Consider the following 21,614-nt stretch of genomic DNA (forward strand, 5'->3'; position numbering starts at 1 on the left):
AACAAATAGAAACAATGATTATGTCTAACAGTAGGGAGTTAATTAAATTGACAACCCAGATTATAGAATAATATGCACCCATTAAGTCAGAGTATTAATGATATGGAAAAATTCATATTAAGTGAAAAAAGCAAGTTACAAAACAGCATGCATAATAAGCCCTATTTTTATGTTCTTGAAATATATTTATGCAGCGATAAATACAGGGGAAGAAGGTACACAAAAATATCAACAATGTTATCTTTGAATGGGGTAATTTTTTTCTAGTTAGTCTCCAATTTTAAAAATAATAATGCATTATTCACTTGGCTAGAAAACAATGTCATTAAAAAAATTAAGTAGCTCAGTAGATATTACTTCAGTAGATACTGTGGTCCTTAAGATGGGACCATTTTTTGTTATTGGCCTACCAAAAAGCATGCCTCCTTATATGTACTAGGAGTTTTATGTTTGATAAATGGATCAGCTGAATAAAGAATGGCCTCAAAATATTCCAACACTGAATTTCACTACTGCCATGTATTCTACTAGTCATTCTCAACTAATGGACATACAAATTCTCTGCTAATTAAGCGCTTAATTTTAAGTCACTACCTTTGAGTGAGGGGAAGTTCAAATCAAACCCTATGTGAGAGTGCCCTCTGGTGGTTTCATCAATATTATTTATCAATTTGAGGTGTATTAATCCTCATCAATGGAAATATGAAAAGCTGGGTAGTTTTTCATTAAGCTAAATTTTTTCAATTTAAAGGACCATCCCGTTTTATGTAATTTAAAAATGTCTGCAAAAACAGACAAGTGAACCTTTCATAAAATGTTAGCAATGACAGATAACAGGTTCCTATCCCTGAGATGAGGGACGGGGGGAGCAGAGAGGTGATGCCAGTGATAGAATATGTAGTTATTTAGGAAAATTAAAAATCAGCAACCCATGAAAACCAAAATTCCGGGAACTGTAGTGCTAATCTATATTTCCAGTACAATAAAGTCAAAGTTAATTCTCCACAGCACTGACATTTGAGTGTGTGGTTTGGGCATCATAGAGTTGAACAATCCCTATTTGGTGGATCATTGTACTCAGAAGAAAAGGAAATTTTTGTCATTTTATTATGGTTTGGTTTTTTATTCTTTTTACATTTATAACATAGCCAAAAATTTTAGGCTAAATCAACCTAAAAAAAACCCACCATTTTCCAACAAAGTTGGCAAATATTTCTGATTATTAAGTTCTATCAACTATCAACTTGGTTTTTCTTTGATCTTTCCAAAAAAATTAGTAATATACTAATGAAAAAAGTAAGCCACTTAAAAACATTTCCTTTGGGTAACAGAGGGTCACCATTATTAATTATTTCCTTTATTCTCTCTTACTCATGATTCCTCACATTTTACTGGCCACTTGAACCTTCAGCTAGAGTTCTTTCATTAAAAGAACTAAACAATAGACTTTGAATGAGAAATTATTTTTCACATCGATTTTATAAATACCAGAAATATTTTACAAGTCTGAATGAAGCACTTTTCTACCATCTTAAAAGATTCCTCACATCCTAAATAGAAATCGCAGGAGCAGCAATGCTATTAAGGATCATATACATAAACTGGTAGTGACAAGCAACAGTGGAATAATCTATTAACATTCTTGTAACGCTAGTTTAGTGATATTAACATTTTAAGCACAGAGCTGCTGCTGTTTGCATATGTTCTGAAGCTATCATAATTTTAAGACAGCCAGAAAAAGAAAAAACCTCAAAATATATAGTAGTCTACCTAGGAAAATCTCTAGGAAAGCACATTATTGGGTGAAAGAACACCTCTTTGTCATTATTATGCACTGAAAAAAAGCTTTGAAGCCTAACAGTATGGATCGTAGCTCTCCCACTTGCTAGGTAAGGTTCAAGTCATTTAGCCTCATCTGTGAAATGGGGAAGATGCTCCTTCTTCAAAAGATTATTGTGAAAAATTAATAATAATTTATGAAAAGGACCTCCCAGATAGTAAACACTGATTAAAATGTAGCTAACTTAATTATTTCCTAGAAGTCAATGGAAACACTGTAACATTTATTTTGAGTATACCTCATAAGTTTATTCTCAAGGGCAATTAAAAATCCCCTTCATAAGGAAAACCATGAACATTTTTATTAATCATATTTATAATACTAACAATGTTTGGCTAATGATGTAAAAATACTTAATCACATTAGATACATAAAAAGAAATTGAAGATTTTAAGATCTCAAAAGGAAATTAAGATGCAATAGGTTTTTCTAAATAAGAATGTCAAATCCAGAATTACAGAATATATAAAGAAATACACATTCTAATATATAAGACATTTTACTATTATTATTTTACTATATAGCATACTAGTGAATACACCACATTGCATTTTCTCAGGTGACAAATGGCAAATGAGGCATAGGTCTCTTTGATTTCCCCAAGAACCTCAATGTCATCTGTCTTTTGGAGGATTCAGTTTCATACGACGTCTGTGATACCTTGAAAAGAAGAATATTTGAGAAAAGATGATTTTAATAAAAGTTAATTATTCTTGAGAGAAATCTTAAATTTCTGCAATTATTCTGCTGTTTATTAGAACTATTTAAAAAAAATCATGTCAGATAATTTCTTAATAATAAGTCACATACCACTATTGTGAAAGTTGTTTTCCATTAATTAAGCATTTTGAAAAATCTTTCCAGATCTTGAGGATAATTTCAACACGAAAACCTGGATGGCTGATCTTGAATTAAAAACTAATAACTGTTTGTCTCCATATCATGAATATGTTCTATCAATGTTTTATTTAAAAGGGGATATTTTCCTCTCAATGGAGGCATCTTTAACTGTAAAATCATGTTTAACATACAGTGGGATACAATTAGTAATATGTTTATGGAAAAATGTGTAATGTCACCAAAAATGGAAGAAATGCAAATTAAAATGGCAAGGAACCTTTTACTTGTTTTTGCAATCACAAATACGTAAAACATCATAATGCCCAATCCAAGCAAGAGTGTGATGAAATCAGCAGTATCAGACCTGACTGGTTAAAGTATTAATTGGTTAAGGTTAAGGTTACTGGTTACTGGTTAAAGTATTAATTGGTTAGGGTTATACTTTTGAAAAGCATATGTATACGTGGCAATACGTATCAAAAAATACTCATAACTTTTGATTTAGTAATTTCTTTTCGAAAACTTATCCTAAAGCAACATAAAAAAATAACTATAATATTAAGGGGAGGATACAGGATGCAAACTTATATGTACAGTATGATTATAACCATATAAAAATAAGCAAACTAACAAAACATACGTATAGTGATAGAGAAATGAAATGCGTTGTTAGATTATTTTTGAGTGATTTCACTGTGGAGAATTTTTCTTTTTGCTTCTCTGCATTCCCTTATTTTCTTTACTTAAGAAAATTTCTGCACAGAGTACATGTGTTTTTGTGATGAGTTCTCTCAAAAATTCCCTTAATGATCAGATTTTGGCAAGTTGATCATAAGCTAATTTTTTTTTTTCCACTTTTTTGCTAATGTGAAAATTCAATTTAAGGATTTTTATACCATAAATGATAACACATGTATCTTACATTCTTTAGTTGTCATTAATATATCTAAAGCATTTTTTGCTTATCTTAAAGTTTCATATAGACAACTTTCCTATACATTGTTCTTTTCTGATACTGATTTTATAAAGTTTTGAAAAAGGAATTAAATTTTAAAAAATGAAGTACATCTATATATACTAACACGGAACATGTAGAAAATACATGTAGAGTATACATGTAGTATACATATATACTAACATGTAAAAATGTACATGTACTACATGCACATTTTTACATGTAGAAAAATACATGTAGCATATTACCATTTATATAAACATTTCTACATGTACTTATATTAGCATAGAGAAAATTATGGTTTTCTAAAGTATTCCTGTTACATGTCAAATAATCAAGTTTGTACTAATACAACAGCATTCCCTGAAAGGCATTCTCTGAAAGCAGCTGGTCACCAGAACAGGGTTTCTGGATGGGGTTTGGGAAGTCATTAACATCCTGAAATTATTTGTAAAAATTCTGAATATATGTTTTTCTGGTAAGTGAATTTGTAACTTTTATCAGATTGTAATAAAATCTGTGACCTTAAAAATACTAAGAACTATCCTTTAAAAATGTGATTCAGTGTACACTGGTCAACTATATTTACTACTCAAGACTGAATGAAAATGTTTGAGACCCTAACCCTAACAAAGTCAAGTTTTAAATTATGCTCAATAAATGTCAAATAGCATTTACAGACTTCTTATCATGCATGAATTTCAATGTATGCTACAATCACTAGCCAGAAGCAAGCATCTTAATTTTAAGGTGACCTTATAATCTATCATCCAGACTGGGACCCTTTAGAGAATAAAAGCAGGCACTATTAATAATGAACACAAGAGTTAAACTAAGACTATTCCTGTCAAACCAAGATGTATTGTTACCCTTCTTAAATTACACAATGACTCAGTGACATCTGAAATACTGATCCATAGTTCTTAATCCAGAATAAAACTTTCCCTCCTGGTTCATAATAGAGTAAGTCTTCTAATACATTTTCTACTGACAGCAGCAGCTAATTTTTGCTGCCTCCATGGGAAAAAGATTGAGTAATTCTTTAAATAAAATAGTACTGTTATTCATGCATTTATAGGATTGCTCTACATTTCAGAAATTTCGAATTATTTTCCAGTTTCTTCCTACTTTCTATCCAGCCTTCCTTCCATCCTTTATCTTTCAACAGTTTTACATTTAGTGTAGCTATGTTAACTTACTATTTTCTTGTGTAAGGAGTATTATGACATCAAAATCGTTCATTCATTCACTTGTTTATTCATTTTAAACTGTGTGAGCATCTACTATGTGCCAGGGCACTGCTTCTAGGTCCTAACAGTTAAGCAGTACACAAAACAGGACAAAAGTCCCCACTCTCATGGATCTTATGTTCCACCGCAGGAAACAGAAAAACAAGATACATAAGCTGGCCAGGGAAGGCTTCATTAAGTAAAAACCTGAAGGAAGTGAGAGAGCTAGCTTTATTGATACTGGGAGAAGAGCATTCTATACAGAGAAACAGTAAATAAAAGCCCCGAGGTGGAAGAAAGGGCATGTTCAAGGAACAAGAAAGAGGCCGTGTGGCCAGAACAGAGTGAACAAGAAAGAGAACAGCAGAAAATGGGGGTAGAGAGGTTAATGAAGGGTCAGATTACATAGGTTCTTACAGGCCATTAGCTTTTCTGAGTGACATGGGAAGCTGCTTGTGGGTTTTCAACAGAAAAATTATAAGAACTAAAGGAAGTTTTTAACAGGGTCACTCTGGCTGCTATGCTATGAACAGACTGCAGGGAGGTAAAGGCAGAAGCATAGAGATTAGTTAGAAAGCTATTTCAACAAACCAGGCAATGGATGGTGGCTTGGACCAGGACAGTGGCAAAAGAAATGGTGATAGGTGGTCAAATCTGGATGTACTCTGGAGATGGAGCTAACAGGATTTGCTGATAGACTAGATGTTGAGTGTGAGACAAAGAGTCAAGAGTGGTACAAAAGTCTTCAGCCCAGCCCAAGAAGCTATAAGAATGGAGCTGGCATTAACTGAGATAGTGAAGGCTGCAGGAATAGCTGGTTTGTGGGGGACTATCAGAAACACAGATAGACATTAAGTTAGGAATATCTATTAGACATATCAAGTAGGCAGTAGGATATGCAAGTCCAGAGGTCAAGGAAGAGGTCTTGACCACAGATAGATCTGGAAGCCATTACCATGCATTAGGTATTTTAAAGCCATGAGACTGAATGAGATCACTGTTGTAGAGAATGAGACAGAAGAAAAGACAGGTCCAAGAAATGACACTTGGAGCACTCCAAAATTTAGAGATGGGGTGATAAAAAGGAACCAGCAAAAGAAACCAAGACAGTATATGAACTCTAGATATGTAAAAAGAGTTTCAACGAAGTTATTAAGGTTGAATTAACAAGAAAAGTAACAGTCACGACTATCAAGAACTCTATAATATCGTTAAAATGATATGTTCTAGAAAGAATTATACTGGAAAGAATGTTCCACCACTCTTTAATTTTTTTTCACACCAACCGAGGAAGACTGAAGAAACAAAGAAAAGCTTGTACACCGATGCTGGCAACTGAGGGAACAGACATGCCCTGCTTCCTGAGTAATAACAACATTAAAGGACAAAAGGAAATACTTTTGGGGCAATTGTGGAGGGCAGTGCCATTCAAAATTGTGTCCTCAACAACTATTTACAGAGTGGCTATTAAATGCAAATTCCTGTAGAGAGTACAAAACAAACGGATTTACATAAGGGGTGCCTTCCAAAGAATATATTTCTAACCCCATGATTTCACATAAACATAATGTAATGGCTAAGCTAGTTTAATTGTTTTCATCACCGGTTATATCATCATATAGGAAGTAGCAGAAGCCTCATGGTTGTAAATGCAATTTTTAAAAATCAACCTCAGCACAACTGAATATAAAAAAAACAGTCATTCAGGCAAAGGCAGAGTAGAGAATTAAAACTACAAATAAATTCCAAACCCAACATCCTGGGCTTCCTTATCACCTAACTCCCACATTAAAAATCCAAACAGTTCTAGCACCCCTCTTGGTATGAAGCCCAAATCTAAGAAGACTCTGAATTGACATCCTAGGGGCTGGCTGGTTAGCTCAGTTGGTTAAAGTGTGGTACTGTAATACCAAGGTCAAGGGTTTGGATCTCTGTACCAGCCAGTTGCAAAACAAAACAAAATGATACAACAATAACAAAAAGGTGCTGAAAATTGAAGGATAAAGCATTTAAGATGGTTTAATGTTGAGATGAGAAGCAGCACTGAATCAGACTGGATTTAAAAAAACAAAAGCCCCTACTATATGCTGCCTATAAGAACTCCACTTTAAAAATAAAGACACAGGTTAAAAGTAAAAGAATAGAAAAGATATATCATGCAAACACTAATCAAAAGAAGGCTGCATAGGCTATGCTAATACCAGATAAAACAGATTTCAGAATAAAAAATACTAGCAGCAATAAAAGAACATTTTCATAAAGATAAAGGCATCAGTTCATTAAGAGGACATAACAATAATACACTTACATACACCTTATAACAAAGCTTCAAAATACATGAAGACAAAACATGTAAAATTGAAAGAAGAATTTAAAAAAATCCACATTTATAGTTGTAGATTTCAATATTCCTCTCATAATAATTGATTAAATAAATACAAAACTTATGGACACAAAAAACTAACAACACTATCATCAACCAGACCTCATTGATATTTTTAGAACACTATACCAAATAATGGTAAAAAAATACTTTCTTTTTAAATGCATATAAAACATTTACCAAGATAGACCATAATCTGGGCCATAAAACAACTATCAACAGTTTCAATCAGTTTTAAGACTGAAATTATAAAAGTATGTTTTCTGCTCAGAAGAGAATTAAACTAGAAATCAGTAACAGATATCTGGAAATTTTCAAAATATTTGGAAATTAACAGCTGCTAAATAACTGATGAGTTAAAGAAAAAAGGAAAATTTCAAAAAGGAAATTAGGAAACATTTTAAGTGAATGAAAATTAAAACAGAACATATCAAAATTTAGTAGCTGCAGCTAAAGCAGTGCTGAGAGGGAAATTCATAGCACCAAAATGCTTAAATTAAAAAAGAAGACAGGTTTTGGGCTGGCCGGTTAGCTCAGTTGGTTAGAGCATAGCCCTATAACACCAAGGTCATGGTTTCAGGTCCTGGTACTGGCCAGCCACCAAGACAAACAAACAAACAAACAAACAAAAAAAGACAGGATTCCAAATTATGAGCCGTAAGAAACTAGAAGAAGATCAAATTAAACCCAAAGTAAGCAGAAGGAAATAACCAAGCAAAAATCAATGAAACAGAAAAATAGAAAACAGAGAGAATCAATGAAATCAAAAGGTTCTTTGAAAAGATCAACAAAATAACAGTATGAGGAATAAGAGGTAAAATCACTACAGATTATTAAAATATTAAAAAAGATAATAAAAGAATATTATGAACAACTACTTGCAAATAAACTTAACAATTTAGATATAATGTGCAAATACCAAAGCACTTCCAAAAATAAAGATAAACTGAATAGCCCTATATATCAACTACAGTAACTGAATGTGTAATTAAAAATCTTCCCACAAAGAAAACTCCAGACCCAGGTGGCTTCACTGGTGAATTCTAACAAACATTTAAGAAAGAAATAATACCCATTCTACACATATTCTTCCAGAAAACTAGACAGAAGGGGATATTTCCAAACCCATTCTATGATGCAAGCACTACCCTGATATCAAAAACAAAGACATTATAGAACTACAGATCAATATCCTTAATAAACAAAGATGTAGAAATTCTACACAAAACTTTAGCAAATTAAGTCCAAGAATATATAAAAAGAATACATAATGATGAAGGAAACCAAAAATATCTTGGTCCAAAATATACTTCTTTGACATATTTCAAGATGGCGATTTAGACGGGCTGGAAACACAAGAATACCTAAAAAGCTTTTTGTCAGGGAGATTTGCACCTGTAGAGAAAATCTGCATTGATGAAATAAACAGGCTTTCCTAAGGCTCCCCTTCCTTGTATACCATCTATTTTTTCTGAGGGAGGCTCTAAGATTACCTGACTTATTGTCATCTGCACAGCAAAATTGCCTTTGTTTGACATGCTTTCCTCCCTTCACTTGTGATGCCACCTCTCCCAGAGCTCAGAGAAACTTTGGTCCCAGGCCATTGGTGCTTGGCCTAATTCATTTCCCCTGAAAATCATTTATTACTACATCCTCCTATCTCCTCTTGCTTCAGTGAAGAATATTTAAGCATCAACGATCCAGCCATCCTTTGAGTTTTCATACTTTGGATGACTCCCATGCACACATGTGCATGTAAATAAATTTGTTATGCTTTTTTCTTGTTAATCTGTTTTTTATCAGTTTGTTTTATAGATTCAAATTATCAAACTTTCAGGGGAAAAATTTAAACTTCCCTATAATAACCAAGTGGAGTTTAGCCCAAAAATGAAAGATTGGTTTAACATTTAAAATCATTTAACATAATTTATCCTATTAAAAGACTAAAATAGAAAAACCATATGATCATCTTAATAAATGCAGAAACAGAATCTAACAAAGTTCAACACCCACTCATAATTGTAAAAAAACTCTACACACTAGGAAGAAAAGGGACTTCCTGAACCTGATATAGGGCTTCTACAAAAAGACCTATAGTGAATATCATACTTATGTTGAAAGAGTCAAAGCTTTTCCTCTCTAAAACTGAGAAAAAGGCAATGATGTCTGCTTTCAACACTTTTACTCAACATTGTACTTAAGATGGTAGGCAATAAGACAAAGAAAGAAGAAATAAAAAGCATACAGATTACAAAAGGAGTAGTAAGATGTCTTTATTCATGGGTACCATGATCATCTATTCAGAAAATCCTAATAAATAAAAAAGTAACTAGAACTGTTCAAAGGTCAGAGGATACCTGGTCAATAAACAAAAATCAACTGCATTTCTATATACAAACAACAAACTAGGGCCAGCTGGTTAGCTCAGTTGGTTAGAGCTCAGTGTTATAACACCAAGGTCAAGGGTTTGGATCCCTGAAACAACCAGCCACCAAAAACGACAACATTGAACTATTGGAAATTGAAATTAAAAATCCAATACCATTTAAAATAGCATAAAAAATATGAAATATATAGGTTAACTTTAACAAAAAATGTACAATGTTCATACACAGCAAAAATAAAACATTGTTAAGAGAATTTTTTAAAGACCTAAATAAATGGAAAAATATACCATTTTCATAAATGGGAAGATTCAATATTGTTAAGACATCAGTTCTCCCGAAATTAATCTATAAACTGAATACAATCCCCTTCAAAATCCCAGCAGGCTTTTTATAGAAATTGACAAGCTAATTCTAAAATTTATATGGAAATGCAAAAGACATAGGATTGCTAAGACAACTTTGAAGAGGACTTACTCTATCTCATTTCAAGACTTATTCAAAGCTATAGCAGTTATAACAGTGAGGTATTGTAAATACAGACACATATATTCTAATGGAACAAAACAGAGAGTCCAGGACCCATATATATGGTCAACTGATTTTCAACAAAGATGCTGGTCAATTTAATGGGGAAAGGATATTTGTAACCAATGGTGTTGGAACAACCAGATATGCATATGCAAAAAAAAATGAACTTCAATCTATGCCTCACACCATATGTAAAAAATCAACGCTTAATGGATTGTAGACCTAAATTTTAGAGCTAAAATTATAAAATTTCTAGAAGAAAACACAGGAGAAAATCACAGTGATCTTGAGTTAGGCAAAGATTTTTTAAGTAGGACACAAAAAGCCTGAACTGTAAAAGAAAAAATGTGTAAATTAGAACTTCATCAAAATTTTTAAAACTTGATATTCAAAAGACAATGTTAAGGAAATGAAAAGGAAAGCCATAGACAAGGAGAAAATATTTAAAAAGCATATATCTCACAAAACACTGTTCTACAAGTTTTACACCTTATAAGACAACCAATCTACTTTTTAAAAAATAGGCAAAAGATTTGTACAGATACTTCATCAAAACAAACAAAAACCCCAAATGCATGAATGACCAATATGCGCATGAAAAGATGCTTAACATCATTAGTTATTAGGTAAACATAATGAAAACCACGGTGAAAATCAGTACTTACCCAACAAACTGACTAAAAATAAGAAGAACATAATTCCAAGTACTGAGGAGGATGTAGAGCAACTAGAACTCTCACACACCGCTGGGAGGAATGTTAAATGTGTCGGCCACTTTTACAGCTTCTTATGAATTTAAACACGCCCTTGTCATATGACCCAGTATTCCTACTGCTAGGAATTTACCCAAGAGAAATGAAAACATGTCAACACAATGACTTGTACTTGAACGTTTACACAGCTTTACTCATAAGAGGCTAATCCTGGAAAGAACTCAAAACATCCATCATTTGGTAAATAAATTGTGATTCATCCATACAAGGGAACACTACTCTGAAATAAAAAGGAACAAACTACTGGTACACACAATGTGGATGAATCATAAAAGCATAATGCTAAGTGAAGTAAGCCAGACACAAAAGGTTACAAACTGAATAAATTCCATTTTCATGAAATTCTAGAAAGGACAAAACTACAGTCACAGGAAGTAAATCAGTGACTGCAAGGGGTGGAGTTAAAGGGAGGGAAGTTAAAGGGACTGCAAAAGGACACAAGAAAACTTTTTGGAGTGCTGAAATAATCTATAATTGTGGTGGCAATTATAAAAGTGTATAATTTGTCGACACTCACTAAATTACATCTGAAAATTGGTGAATTTTTTGTGTATAAATTATACCTCAAAAAAGCCTATTTAAGAAAAGATGGTTCAAAAGGAGTTAAGAGGAAACCTATGAGTAGGAAAAAATATTACTAATTATCATGACCGTATTATCACTGAGCATATACCATATGCCGGGTACTTAACCTACATGATTATATTTTATCTCAAAACCACCATGCAAATTAGGCATTATTTCCATTTCCTTTACCATATAATAAGATTAAATAACTAGCTAATAAGCAGCAGAATCAAGATGATTTGAGTCGGCCAGGGCCTCTTTGACATGAAAATGTACTCTCAGAAGAGTTTTATTTTATTGAAATTCAAAAAGCACAATACTGAGTAGAATGTGAGGTAGGGCTATTCATACAGGTAGAGGTTAATGGCTTTTACTATGTGAAACAAGGCATGAGTAGAAATAAAGATTTCTATTTTACATTCTAAATACTTTATTATCTATCTATCCATCCATCCATCCATCCATCCACCCATCCATCCATCTTTTTTTAAAAAAGATCCATCCATCCATCCATCCATCCATCCATCCATCCATCCATCCATCTATCTACCTTTTTTTAAAAAAGATGACCAGTAAGGGGATCCTAACCCCTGACTTGGTGCTGTCAGCATCACGCTCTCCCAAGCGAGCCAACCTGCCATCCCTATATAGGTATCCAAACCTGGGGCCTTGGTGTTATCAGTACCACACTCCAAGTGAGCCACGGGCTGGCCCTCTTCTACATTATTTAAAAACACTTTTTTAAAATGAGGATTCTATACCTTTTAATGAAAACTTATTTAAAAAAATATTATACATCCCCAGTTGTTAAATTCACAACGGATTCCATTCTTTTGATAGCTATAACTTAAAAATTGTGAAATATTTAGCAAACCACCCTTCTATATATTGCCCAAAGTTTAAGAAAAAATGGTCACTGACATCTACAAACCAAAGCTTGCAAACTGCTTACATTAATCCACAATATATTCAGTTACCAAATCAATACTTGTTGAGTGTTAGTGATCATACACAGGCTTACTTAAGATTCAGAAAGATAATGCACCCTCAAGGACAATTCCTACAGGTAAAATCTTCCTTTATGCACATAAACTAGTATCCAGAGGTTTTCTGCTGAGCTCTTTATTAGGACAGATATTGGGACAATCAATTCCATCTAATTAAAGTCTGATTACAATTGAAAGTGCCTAGTAATCCTGATGGGAAAAGACATACCAGAAGATTAAATTAACTAACAGTCAAAAGCAAACTAGCAGTAATAAGATTAAGTAAATTTAAGATTGGTAGGGTACTAGACACAAACGTCTGAAGATCACATGCTTGGTTTTAAGACTCCTAACAGATTTCTCACCTTCAGTCTTGCCCCCTTCAAGTTACACACCTTTAGAGGATTTTCATAACTTCAGTGATTTGGTAATGAACAATGCTTACAAAAGATTGTAGCAATATGGAACAAAGGTACTGAAGGGACAGGTACTGAAAGCCATTATATAAGAAGTTCAGGCAAAACTTAAACTCAAATATCTGAATAATGTGACAGAAATAAAAAACAAACATGAAAGATGTTATGAATCACAAAAAAAATTTAGAATATGGTAATGACTTAAGCTACAGGGCTACAAAATGGCTTCCTACTTTGTTCTCATGTACCCTAACTTACAATTACAAAGATAGAGAAAAATTCAGAAAGTATGCATAAACAAAGTGGGTACTAAACAAGAAAGAAAAATCAAGGAAGGGGATACAAAACAGAAGCAAGAAATGAAATACTGTATTAGCCAAAAAATCACTAATTTTTTCCTTGGGAAACTGATACAGAAATCTTACTTTTATTATAGTGATTGTAAAGGGAGAAGCTTTTTTATACAGGAAAAGAAGAGCTGTGTTTTGTTATAATGAATTAATATTCTGGGTTCCATTCAATTTGAACTACTAGCAATTTCCCCAGCATACTTTATCTGACATGCTGTTCTGTTCCCTCTACCCATGGAGCTTTTCCCCCATTTCCCACGGGTAATTCTTAGCCATCCTTCAAGGCTCAGTCATACGCAATTTTAAATTGTTTATTTATTCTACCATCTTCCCTCCTTGACTATAAACAACATGCAAACAGAGATTGCGTTTTTGGTCACCCAGCACCTAGTACAGCAGTTTGATGAATGTATACTCATTAATTCTATAAATGTATCCTGCCATCAATGTGCCAGCCTAATGCTAATTACTGAATTAAACAAGTGAATAAGAACAAAGTTTGCTCAAATAAACAAATATAAACATCAACAATAAAAAACCCTCATGGTTTGGTATGGAAGAAGAAAATATAAAAGAAAGAAAAGTCATAAAAAGAAAACTAATTAAAGCAGAGTCAGAGAGTGGGTAACAATCAATGTAATAAAATGTGAGTACTGCAAACGGATGGGCAATTGTAGAGCCTAAAGAAACTGAGAACAATATATACTGCCCAATTACTTGCTGTACCCAAATTTTTTTGCAATAACTCAAAATCTGTTAGAAAAAATGAAGAATGGTCTGAGGACAAGATCAATTACTTTTATCAGGAAGATGAAAAAAACAACATACTAAACGACTATATCACAGAATAAAAAAATGTTCAAAAACACTTGCAAAATTCACTGAAAGCTTTGGTTAAATACCCCCATTAAAATAAAGGAAAAAGAAGTATAGTTCATTTTAGCTACAGTATATGTAGATTTAAAAGTACAATATGATAGGTGATCACACTTGGGGTTAAGAATACCATTTCAGAAGTGTGTTAGTGTAAAGAAAGTTATGTGTTCCTTTAGTGTATCTAGCTGGAGTTGAAGAAAAGGAGATAGAACTTACTGTCCACGAGGATACCAACGGTGCTTAGTAGTAAAGAACATTTTGCTAAGTTGTTCTATCATGGGTCCTTGCTTAAGTTGTTCACCTTTTTCTTCTAATCTGGTTTTCAGCACTTGATCATGTGTTTCTTCATTATTATGCACAGGATCTGGTCGAGGGATAGGCTACAAAACAATTAGTAACAAACAGCATCAAAATGTAGGAATGTTAGCCAGTATTTGATTGAGTTTATAATAAAACAATTACCATACTCAGTAATTCATTATAGTACCTCAGGGTGGGTAAATAAGTTATCACAACAGAGATTCTTACTGTGCAGCCCAATCTACCAACTAATTGCTTGAGAAACAAATTCCATGCTTCCCCATGTGAATGTCTCAGCCCTAGAATAGAAAACCCTTAAGCGTTAAGGGGAAGGAACAAATTTATTCATTTAATCATCAGATATTTATTGCACACCTACCAAGTTCAAAGTGTTATTCCATGTGCTGAGGACACAACAGGGAACAAAACATAGACAAGGTCCTATCCTCATGGAGCTTATATTTTAGTGGTGGAAGATAGACCAAAAAACAAGAAAATATCCAGTATTTCACAAATGATAAGTGTTACTGAGAAAACTAAAGCAAAGGACAACAGGGAGAAAAGGGGCAGAGGTACAACTTTAAATGCAGTGACCAAGGAAGTGTGAACCTTTCTAATAGCAAATTAAAAACTACAAGAGATTGTCTCATACATACTTTTGTGTGTTCATATGGAATGTCCACAGAAGGGTGGTAGCATACTATCGTCCTGCCATCGGATGTCAAAGCAAGCTCTACTTTACTAAAAAAGAATGTTTTAGAAATAGAGTTATACTGTACTCAAGGCAGAATGATTATTCATTGAGCTAAAATTAATTACTCATGAACTGCTGAAGAGAAGATGCCATATCACTGGATTGACAAACCTGGACCCCATAACATATGGGACAACTCAAGACCACCCTGCAGAACACGTCAGCTTAACTACCAAAACAAAACACATTAATAGTTTAACTAATTCTTAGTAACTAATTACTATAAACTAGTAGTTAAACTATAAAGTATATTTTAGTTAACAGAGGATAATGCATTAGATTGTTTCACCATGATTTTAAGATTGAATATCTTAATATGGCTATAATGTACATTTAATCTATAATGATTTTTTATGAAGGATGGAGTTTCACATAACGCAAAACACCAAGATGACTCAAACTTTTCAGGTTCAAAAAATGTTATTTAGTCCAATTTCATCACTATTTATCTTCTTACTCACTAAATGCACAATTAAAACTAGTGTCAAGAGAGAAGAAAATATATTTTTACTAAAATTTGCAATAAAAACAAGGTAGCTTAAGAAAATACATTGCAGTTTCTGTACCTCAGACTCTGCTTTGGAGAAAAGAAACAATGTCATATATTATTCCTAGTTCGTAGCATAGTGACTGGAATTAAGTAAGCTCTAAATAAATGGTGGTTGAATTAAATGTTTGTAATTTGAGATTATTCAATGTCAAACAAAAGATAATATCTGCTTAAGCTAACAGATATGAACCCTAAGAAAGCTATAAAAACTAACTTTTCCAAAAAGCTAAAGCATGCTTCAGAAAGAAAAGACAGCATTTCTAATAGCATGTCTGTCTTATAACAAATTAAATATTCACTGAAACACAATGATAATGATTTTTATTTAAAATATTTATAGTCCCAGACATAGGGTAAATAAGATCATCAAAATAATTTTTAAAAACAAAATTAAAGAAAGAATAATCAGAAAAGAAAGAGGAAAACACCAGAAAAAGAAAGAAAATTAAATCATTTCAAATACAGCTAAGACTTATTTTTTCAATTGAATTTTAATACGTACCAATTATAGTCATCTGGAAGAGAAGAATACGTAGATTTATGACAAACACAATATAAAGCTCCATCTGCAAAAACCCCAAACAGTAAATTAGATTTAATTTGAACATATGTTCTCACATAACTTTAAACCTAGTTTCACTCATTCAACCAACATTTACTGTTACTATGAAAATCAGGCATGTACGAGGGAGAGTCAAAAACAAATAAGAACTAGTCCCTGCCCTCAACATTTATTCATCCCCTATAATGTATAAGAGGCATAATGGACACCAAAATAAATTAGACACAGTAAAAATCTAGTGGGAAAAAGATACATAAACAATTTTTAGTTATCTGGAGGCAGACAACCGGTTTTCAGATGAACCTGTGGGAGCACTGATTGCTGTTTCAAGGCACAGACTATGTAAAAACTGATTAGTCTGACTTGTCATCAGCCTTGGAGCAGGGTTCCTGTCAGGGCAAAGGGGATAAGTATCAGGGACCTTTCTCCCAATTCGCAACAACAAAAATTATCCTAGATAATCAAAAGCTGACTGTAGTTTTATTTTGTTTTGACTCTTATTTTATTTATAGTTAAAGTCTCTCAGGAGTCTCCATCTCCATTTACTTACTTATAAGCTGATTTTACTTTTAATAAGATGTGATAAATGTTATTATGCCGAGGCCCTAGCAAAAGGGGCAGTTGGATGAGAAAGAGGGCAGAGATAAAAAAAAGCAAAGAGATTTAGCAAATTTCTGAACATTCTCTTGAGCAAACGTGTTTACTATGTAAAATATTTTTTTCTTACCTCAAGTGCCCCCAAATTACCAAATATAGGTAATTACTTTAATTTTTACCCTTCCTCAAAGGGATCTTTTCCCTTTAACTAAATAAACAAACTTTCAATTGCAGACTATAGTAAATAGGAAACACAAAGGAAGGATTAAGGTTCAGGCAGAGATGTATAAAAAAGTTGGTTGACATAGCTAAGTATAAAAAAGCTAACCTACTGTTGCCTTCTAACCATGTCTACCTTTTATTTTTTATTTTTATTTTTTTGCACAGTTGGCTGATACAAGAACCAAAACCGAGACCGTGGCTATGTCTACTTTAGACCCGGGAGTACAGAGTTCATAGAGGAAAAGGAAAGTGAAAACACAGTTGGCTGAGAAATAAAATTTTAATATTCTATTTGCTAATATGGATCCATGCTGACCATCAAACATGTATTAAAAGGATTTTAAGAAAATACTAGACTATATGCAGTTCTTTAGAAAAAAAGGGTAGAAATTACATTAAAAAAAATTTTTTTAAATGAGTTTATTTTTTTGGCGGCTGGCAGGTACGTTGGTCTGAACCATGAACTTGGTGTTATAACACCGTGCTTTAATGACCCAAGCTAACCAGCAAGCCCCTACACTTTTTAAAAAATGGCTTGGTATGTAGGAAAAAACACAGAGAATACATCAAAATATTAACAATGATTATCTTTGGAAGAAGGGTCTGTGAACTTACCCCTTATTTGCATATTTTAAGAACTACTAAAATAGTAATACATGTGAAATAAACATACTAAGTATAAATGTTTCAAACAAGAGAAAGTCACCCTTTACCAGTTCTTCACTCCTGCCCTCAGCTAAATCCCACTTATAGTCTATACACACAACCACTGTTTGGTCCAGATCTTTTACTCTGCATTTATGTATATGCACATGCGTATATGGTGGATCATCTTGTAAATACACAAACAGGATCATACAGTAGATATTGTTCTCTGACATGTTTTTTTTTTCTCTTCTATTTGGAGATCATTCCATGCCGGAAATAGCTGAATGATGTTTATAGTTAAGATGTAGCATAATTTATTCATTACCCTTTTGATTGATATTTAGGTTTTCTCCTCTTTTCCATTATTGCAATCATTCCTGCAAATAGCAGGAATACACTATTGTGGAGTATACTATAAAGCATATGTACTTCACAGGGCCTTGTTTTCCAAAGTCTTGTAGTTTCAAATATTGACCTTGCGGAGGACTGGAAATTTTCCTCAGGCTATAAGTCTCTGGTGTAAGTAAAAGATTTGTGGCACAGGAAGGTTGCTGGCTCAAGGACAGACAGGTTACTGCTTGAAATGTAAAGATACTGGAAAATTGCTAGAGGGAGAAGGAATGTTTGCTAAAATCAAGCTTTTATTGATAGCTCTACTGGAATGTCATCTGGCTTGTTTCACTGAAAGTTACCAGCCTATACTGTTAAACTATAACTCCACCTATGTCTCTTCCTGTAACTTCCTGGTCTGGAAAATAAATGCAGGAAGAGAACCCCAATTCAGGGTTAATTTCCTAAGGAAAGGTTGCCTCTTGCTGGAGGGGCCCAGGGAAGTTAACCACCTCGGGGCTTCTCACTACTCAGAAGAGATGGACTTTGAGTAATCCTTTGTGTCTCCATCACCCAGGGGAAGTGGGGTGACAAATCTGTGAGAGGCAAAGCAACACAAAGCAACATACAATAACTAGACACTTTAAATTTTTTATAATGTTTGAAAAAGTTTAAAACTCTTTAAAAAGAGTTAAAAAACACTAAAAAAAATTCACTTACTTTGGATTGGAAATAAATGTTTCAAGATAGTTCTCTTTGGCATCACCCATTTTACGGCTCCTGCTGCTGCCATGGTGTATCACGATGCTTATCAGCTGATATGAAGAGGAACTGCTTTTAATATCTGCTTCTAGGCAAACCAATTTTCATCCCTGCTTAAGAGATAAAGAAAAATCAGCACTACCTATGGCAAACTTAAATGCTGTGATATACTGAACACTACAAGAACAAAATAGGAATCACTACCTAGAACTATAGTCACTTGATGCAAGGCTTTTAAACAACTTTGCATTTTCACATGATTTAACAGTAGGACAAAGAGGAACATCATCAAAATAAGATCAGAAACCCCAGCACTATGTCCATTTACTCTCTCTCTTAAATGCAAACTTTTCAACACCTAGTGCAGCTCTTTCCACTTAATCACTCCTCAGTAAATGTGTAATTACTCTTAAAAGCAGTCACTCAAACATGGTTCATAGAGCATCCACTCTTATAATGCTTGTATGTCTACGTACACTCTCCCAGGTACCACACACAAGATTTTACTATATCACTTACAGTAGTATTCTGTTTTTGATTAAACGAAATATTAAAGAAGCCCTATCCTTTGCCTATTAAATACTTATTCAGAGGAACACATATAAACGCCCTAAGGTGCTAGATAAAATTTCACCATCTTATACTTCTACCCCCGTTTCATTTTACTCTCATATTAATCATGTGAGGCATCGTTATTTTGATTCGTGAAGAAACTAAAGTACAAAATTTAAATGATTTGCTTTCAAGGACTTTAGAGTCAGTCACTTACAAACTGAGAAACTTTGGGCATCATTAACTAAATGACCCTCAGTCTCTTCAATGGTGAAATGGAGGCAACAACGACAATCTTCATGGGGTGCTGTTAATAAATAACATAACCATTGTTACATCCGGTTTTTTTTTCTTAATGTTTTTTTATTAATATTTTCAACCAGAGAAGAGATTATTTTTACATGCAGGCTTTTGGGGTTTTTTTTTGTTTTTTCATCCTTGTTTTTAATTAGTCTCGATGACCATTTGTGCCCTTCCCCGACAGTGATGAAAAGGAATTGGGACACAGGCCTTATTTGCTAGACTAAACTACGCAGGCTGATTCCTTGCAATGTCTGTACATTAGCACTGCTAACCCTGCGTTCATACTGTGTGCTTTTTACAGCTTACAAGACTGTCACAAGTCTGTGAAGTGGGCATCTTTATTTTATAGATTAAGAACAAAGGCTCAGAGAAGTCAGACGATTTACTTGCCCAGTATTCCTATGCTTAACTTAATAGGTGGGATGCGACGCAAACCTACGTCTTCTGACTACGAGCCCCCAAACAAAACATCTTGGGGAACATTAGGTCTCCTCTGTCCGAGGCCCAGAGGCAAGCACACCCAGCTGGGGGTCGGATTATTCATTCCCCCCAATGGCAGCATGTCAGAACCCCAAGCAAAAGTTACAGAGAGCTTCGGAAGGGCTGAGGTTTGAGGAGGAGGCTACCAGGAGCACAGGGACTAGCCACAAGTGACATATCCGAAAGACTTGGACCTGGAGGAGTCCTCGGAGTTACGAGCTCCATTGGCTCGGCCTGGGCGCGAAGAGGGCGCTACAAAAAGCAAGCGGCCATAGGCCAGCCCTTCTGCAGGACGGACAAAGCTGGGGATGCTGGCAGCACTGTCCTGCCGGAAACGACGGACGGGTGACCTCGACACCTGTAGATAAACATCCTGCGCCTGCCCAGCTTCTAGGGACTCCTCAATCACAGGAGGAGGGGGCAACTGTTACCTCAACAAGTCCTCAACGCGAGGCCACCATCTTCTCTCAATCCGGGTCCTACGAGACACCGCCCAGCGCGCCCTCCTGGCCCGCGGGGAACTCTGGGAAATGTAGTCCTGCAGTGTGGCCGCCGCATAACCCGAGGTGCCCGGAAAAACATCTCTGTCCCATGCACATGTCCTTAGAAAGTAGTAAGTACTATTTTTTCCCCCCAAGACCATTCTGTATAAGTACTACTTTTTTTAGAGTAGATGTTAATATTCAGAGAAACGCTAGGTTTCTCCTTGGTGGATGAATTAAGGTTTCCTAGGGGAAACCAGAGAAGCCCTGAAGTGTGGGGACAAGGATTTGGACATTTGAAATGGGCATCTGCAGAGGCCCAAGCCAAAAACCCAGCATTGCATTCTCAGAAGTGTGCTGGCTATAATGGGAGGAAGAAATGTGCAGAATCCTGGACCTCGCCTTCTGTCTTAGGAGGGAGAAAAAAGACCCATGGGCCTTTGCACTTTTCTGTTCCCATGCCAGCAATTCTGTTCTCTCACCTCTTCGTTTTATACAGGTCTTGCTCAAATATCATCCCAGAAAGAACCATTAAAACAGCCTCACAAACCCTTATCCCATTGCTCTCCTTTATTTTCCTTCAGAACATTTACCACTATGTGACATTATATTATCATTTGTTTGCTTGTTTAATGTCTGTCTCTAATGCTGGAATCCAAGCTCCATGAAGACAGGGACATGCCTCTATGGTGTTCTATATGATAGTCAAACCCAACATCTAGAACTGTTCTTGTCCTCCTTGTAGGTCTTCAGTAAGTATTTGTTGAATGAACAATTAGATAGCACTGTAAGTATCCAGGGCAGTAGATGATTGACTGCTAAAGCAGAAGTTTAGACTGGGTATGCCCTTCCCCATGTTTTGCAAATTTTGTATTTTTGTACATTTTTCTGAGAAAGGATCCATAGCTTTTACTATGTATTCAAGGGAATCGATAAACCCCT

At 34.4% G+C, this 21,614-nt stretch overlaps 2 protein-coding genes across 3 annotated transcripts in view; both read right to left on the reverse strand.

The window, feature by feature from the left end:
* The window catches only part of SOCS2 (suppressor of cytokine signaling 2), a 55,553-nt gene extending 44,653 nt beyond the window's left edge, over positions 1-10,900 (reverse strand). Inside the window, exon 1 of the mRNA XM_063074896.1 lies at positions 10,828-10,900. The gene's annotated coding sequence lies outside the window, so the exon portion shown is untranslated. The remainder of the gene's footprint in view (positions 1-10,827) is intronic.
* Positions 1,190-20,685, reverse strand: MRPL42 (mitochondrial ribosomal protein L42). Of its 2 annotated transcripts, XM_063074897.1 has the most exons (6): positions 20,622-20,685; positions 18,814-18,965; positions 16,237-16,300; positions 15,087-15,171; positions 14,347-14,510; positions 1,190-2,500 (listed from the first exon to the last, which is right to left on the reverse strand). In XM_063074897.1, the coding sequence occupies exons 2-6, from the start codon at positions 18,884-18,886 to the stop codon at positions 2,455-2,457; spliced, it is 432 nt and encodes a 143-aa protein (XP_062930967.1). In that variant the 5' UTR covers positions 18,887-18,965; positions 20,622-20,685; the 3' UTR covers positions 1,190-2,454. The 2 variants fall into 2 exon arrangements, with proteins under 2 accessions (XP_062930967.1, XP_062930968.1); XM_063074898.1 differs by lacking the exon at positions 1,190-2,500 and having other exon boundaries at positions 14,343-14,510.
* Positions 20,686-21,614: the final 929 nt, after the last annotated feature.

Source organism: Cynocephalus volans, chromosome 12 (assembly GCF_027409185.1).
Source record: "Cynocephalus volans isolate mCynVol1 chromosome 12, mCynVol1.pri, whole genome shotgun sequence".
NCBI classification, from domain to species: domain Eukaryota; kingdom Metazoa; phylum Chordata; class Mammalia; order Dermoptera; family Cynocephalidae; genus Cynocephalus; species Cynocephalus volans.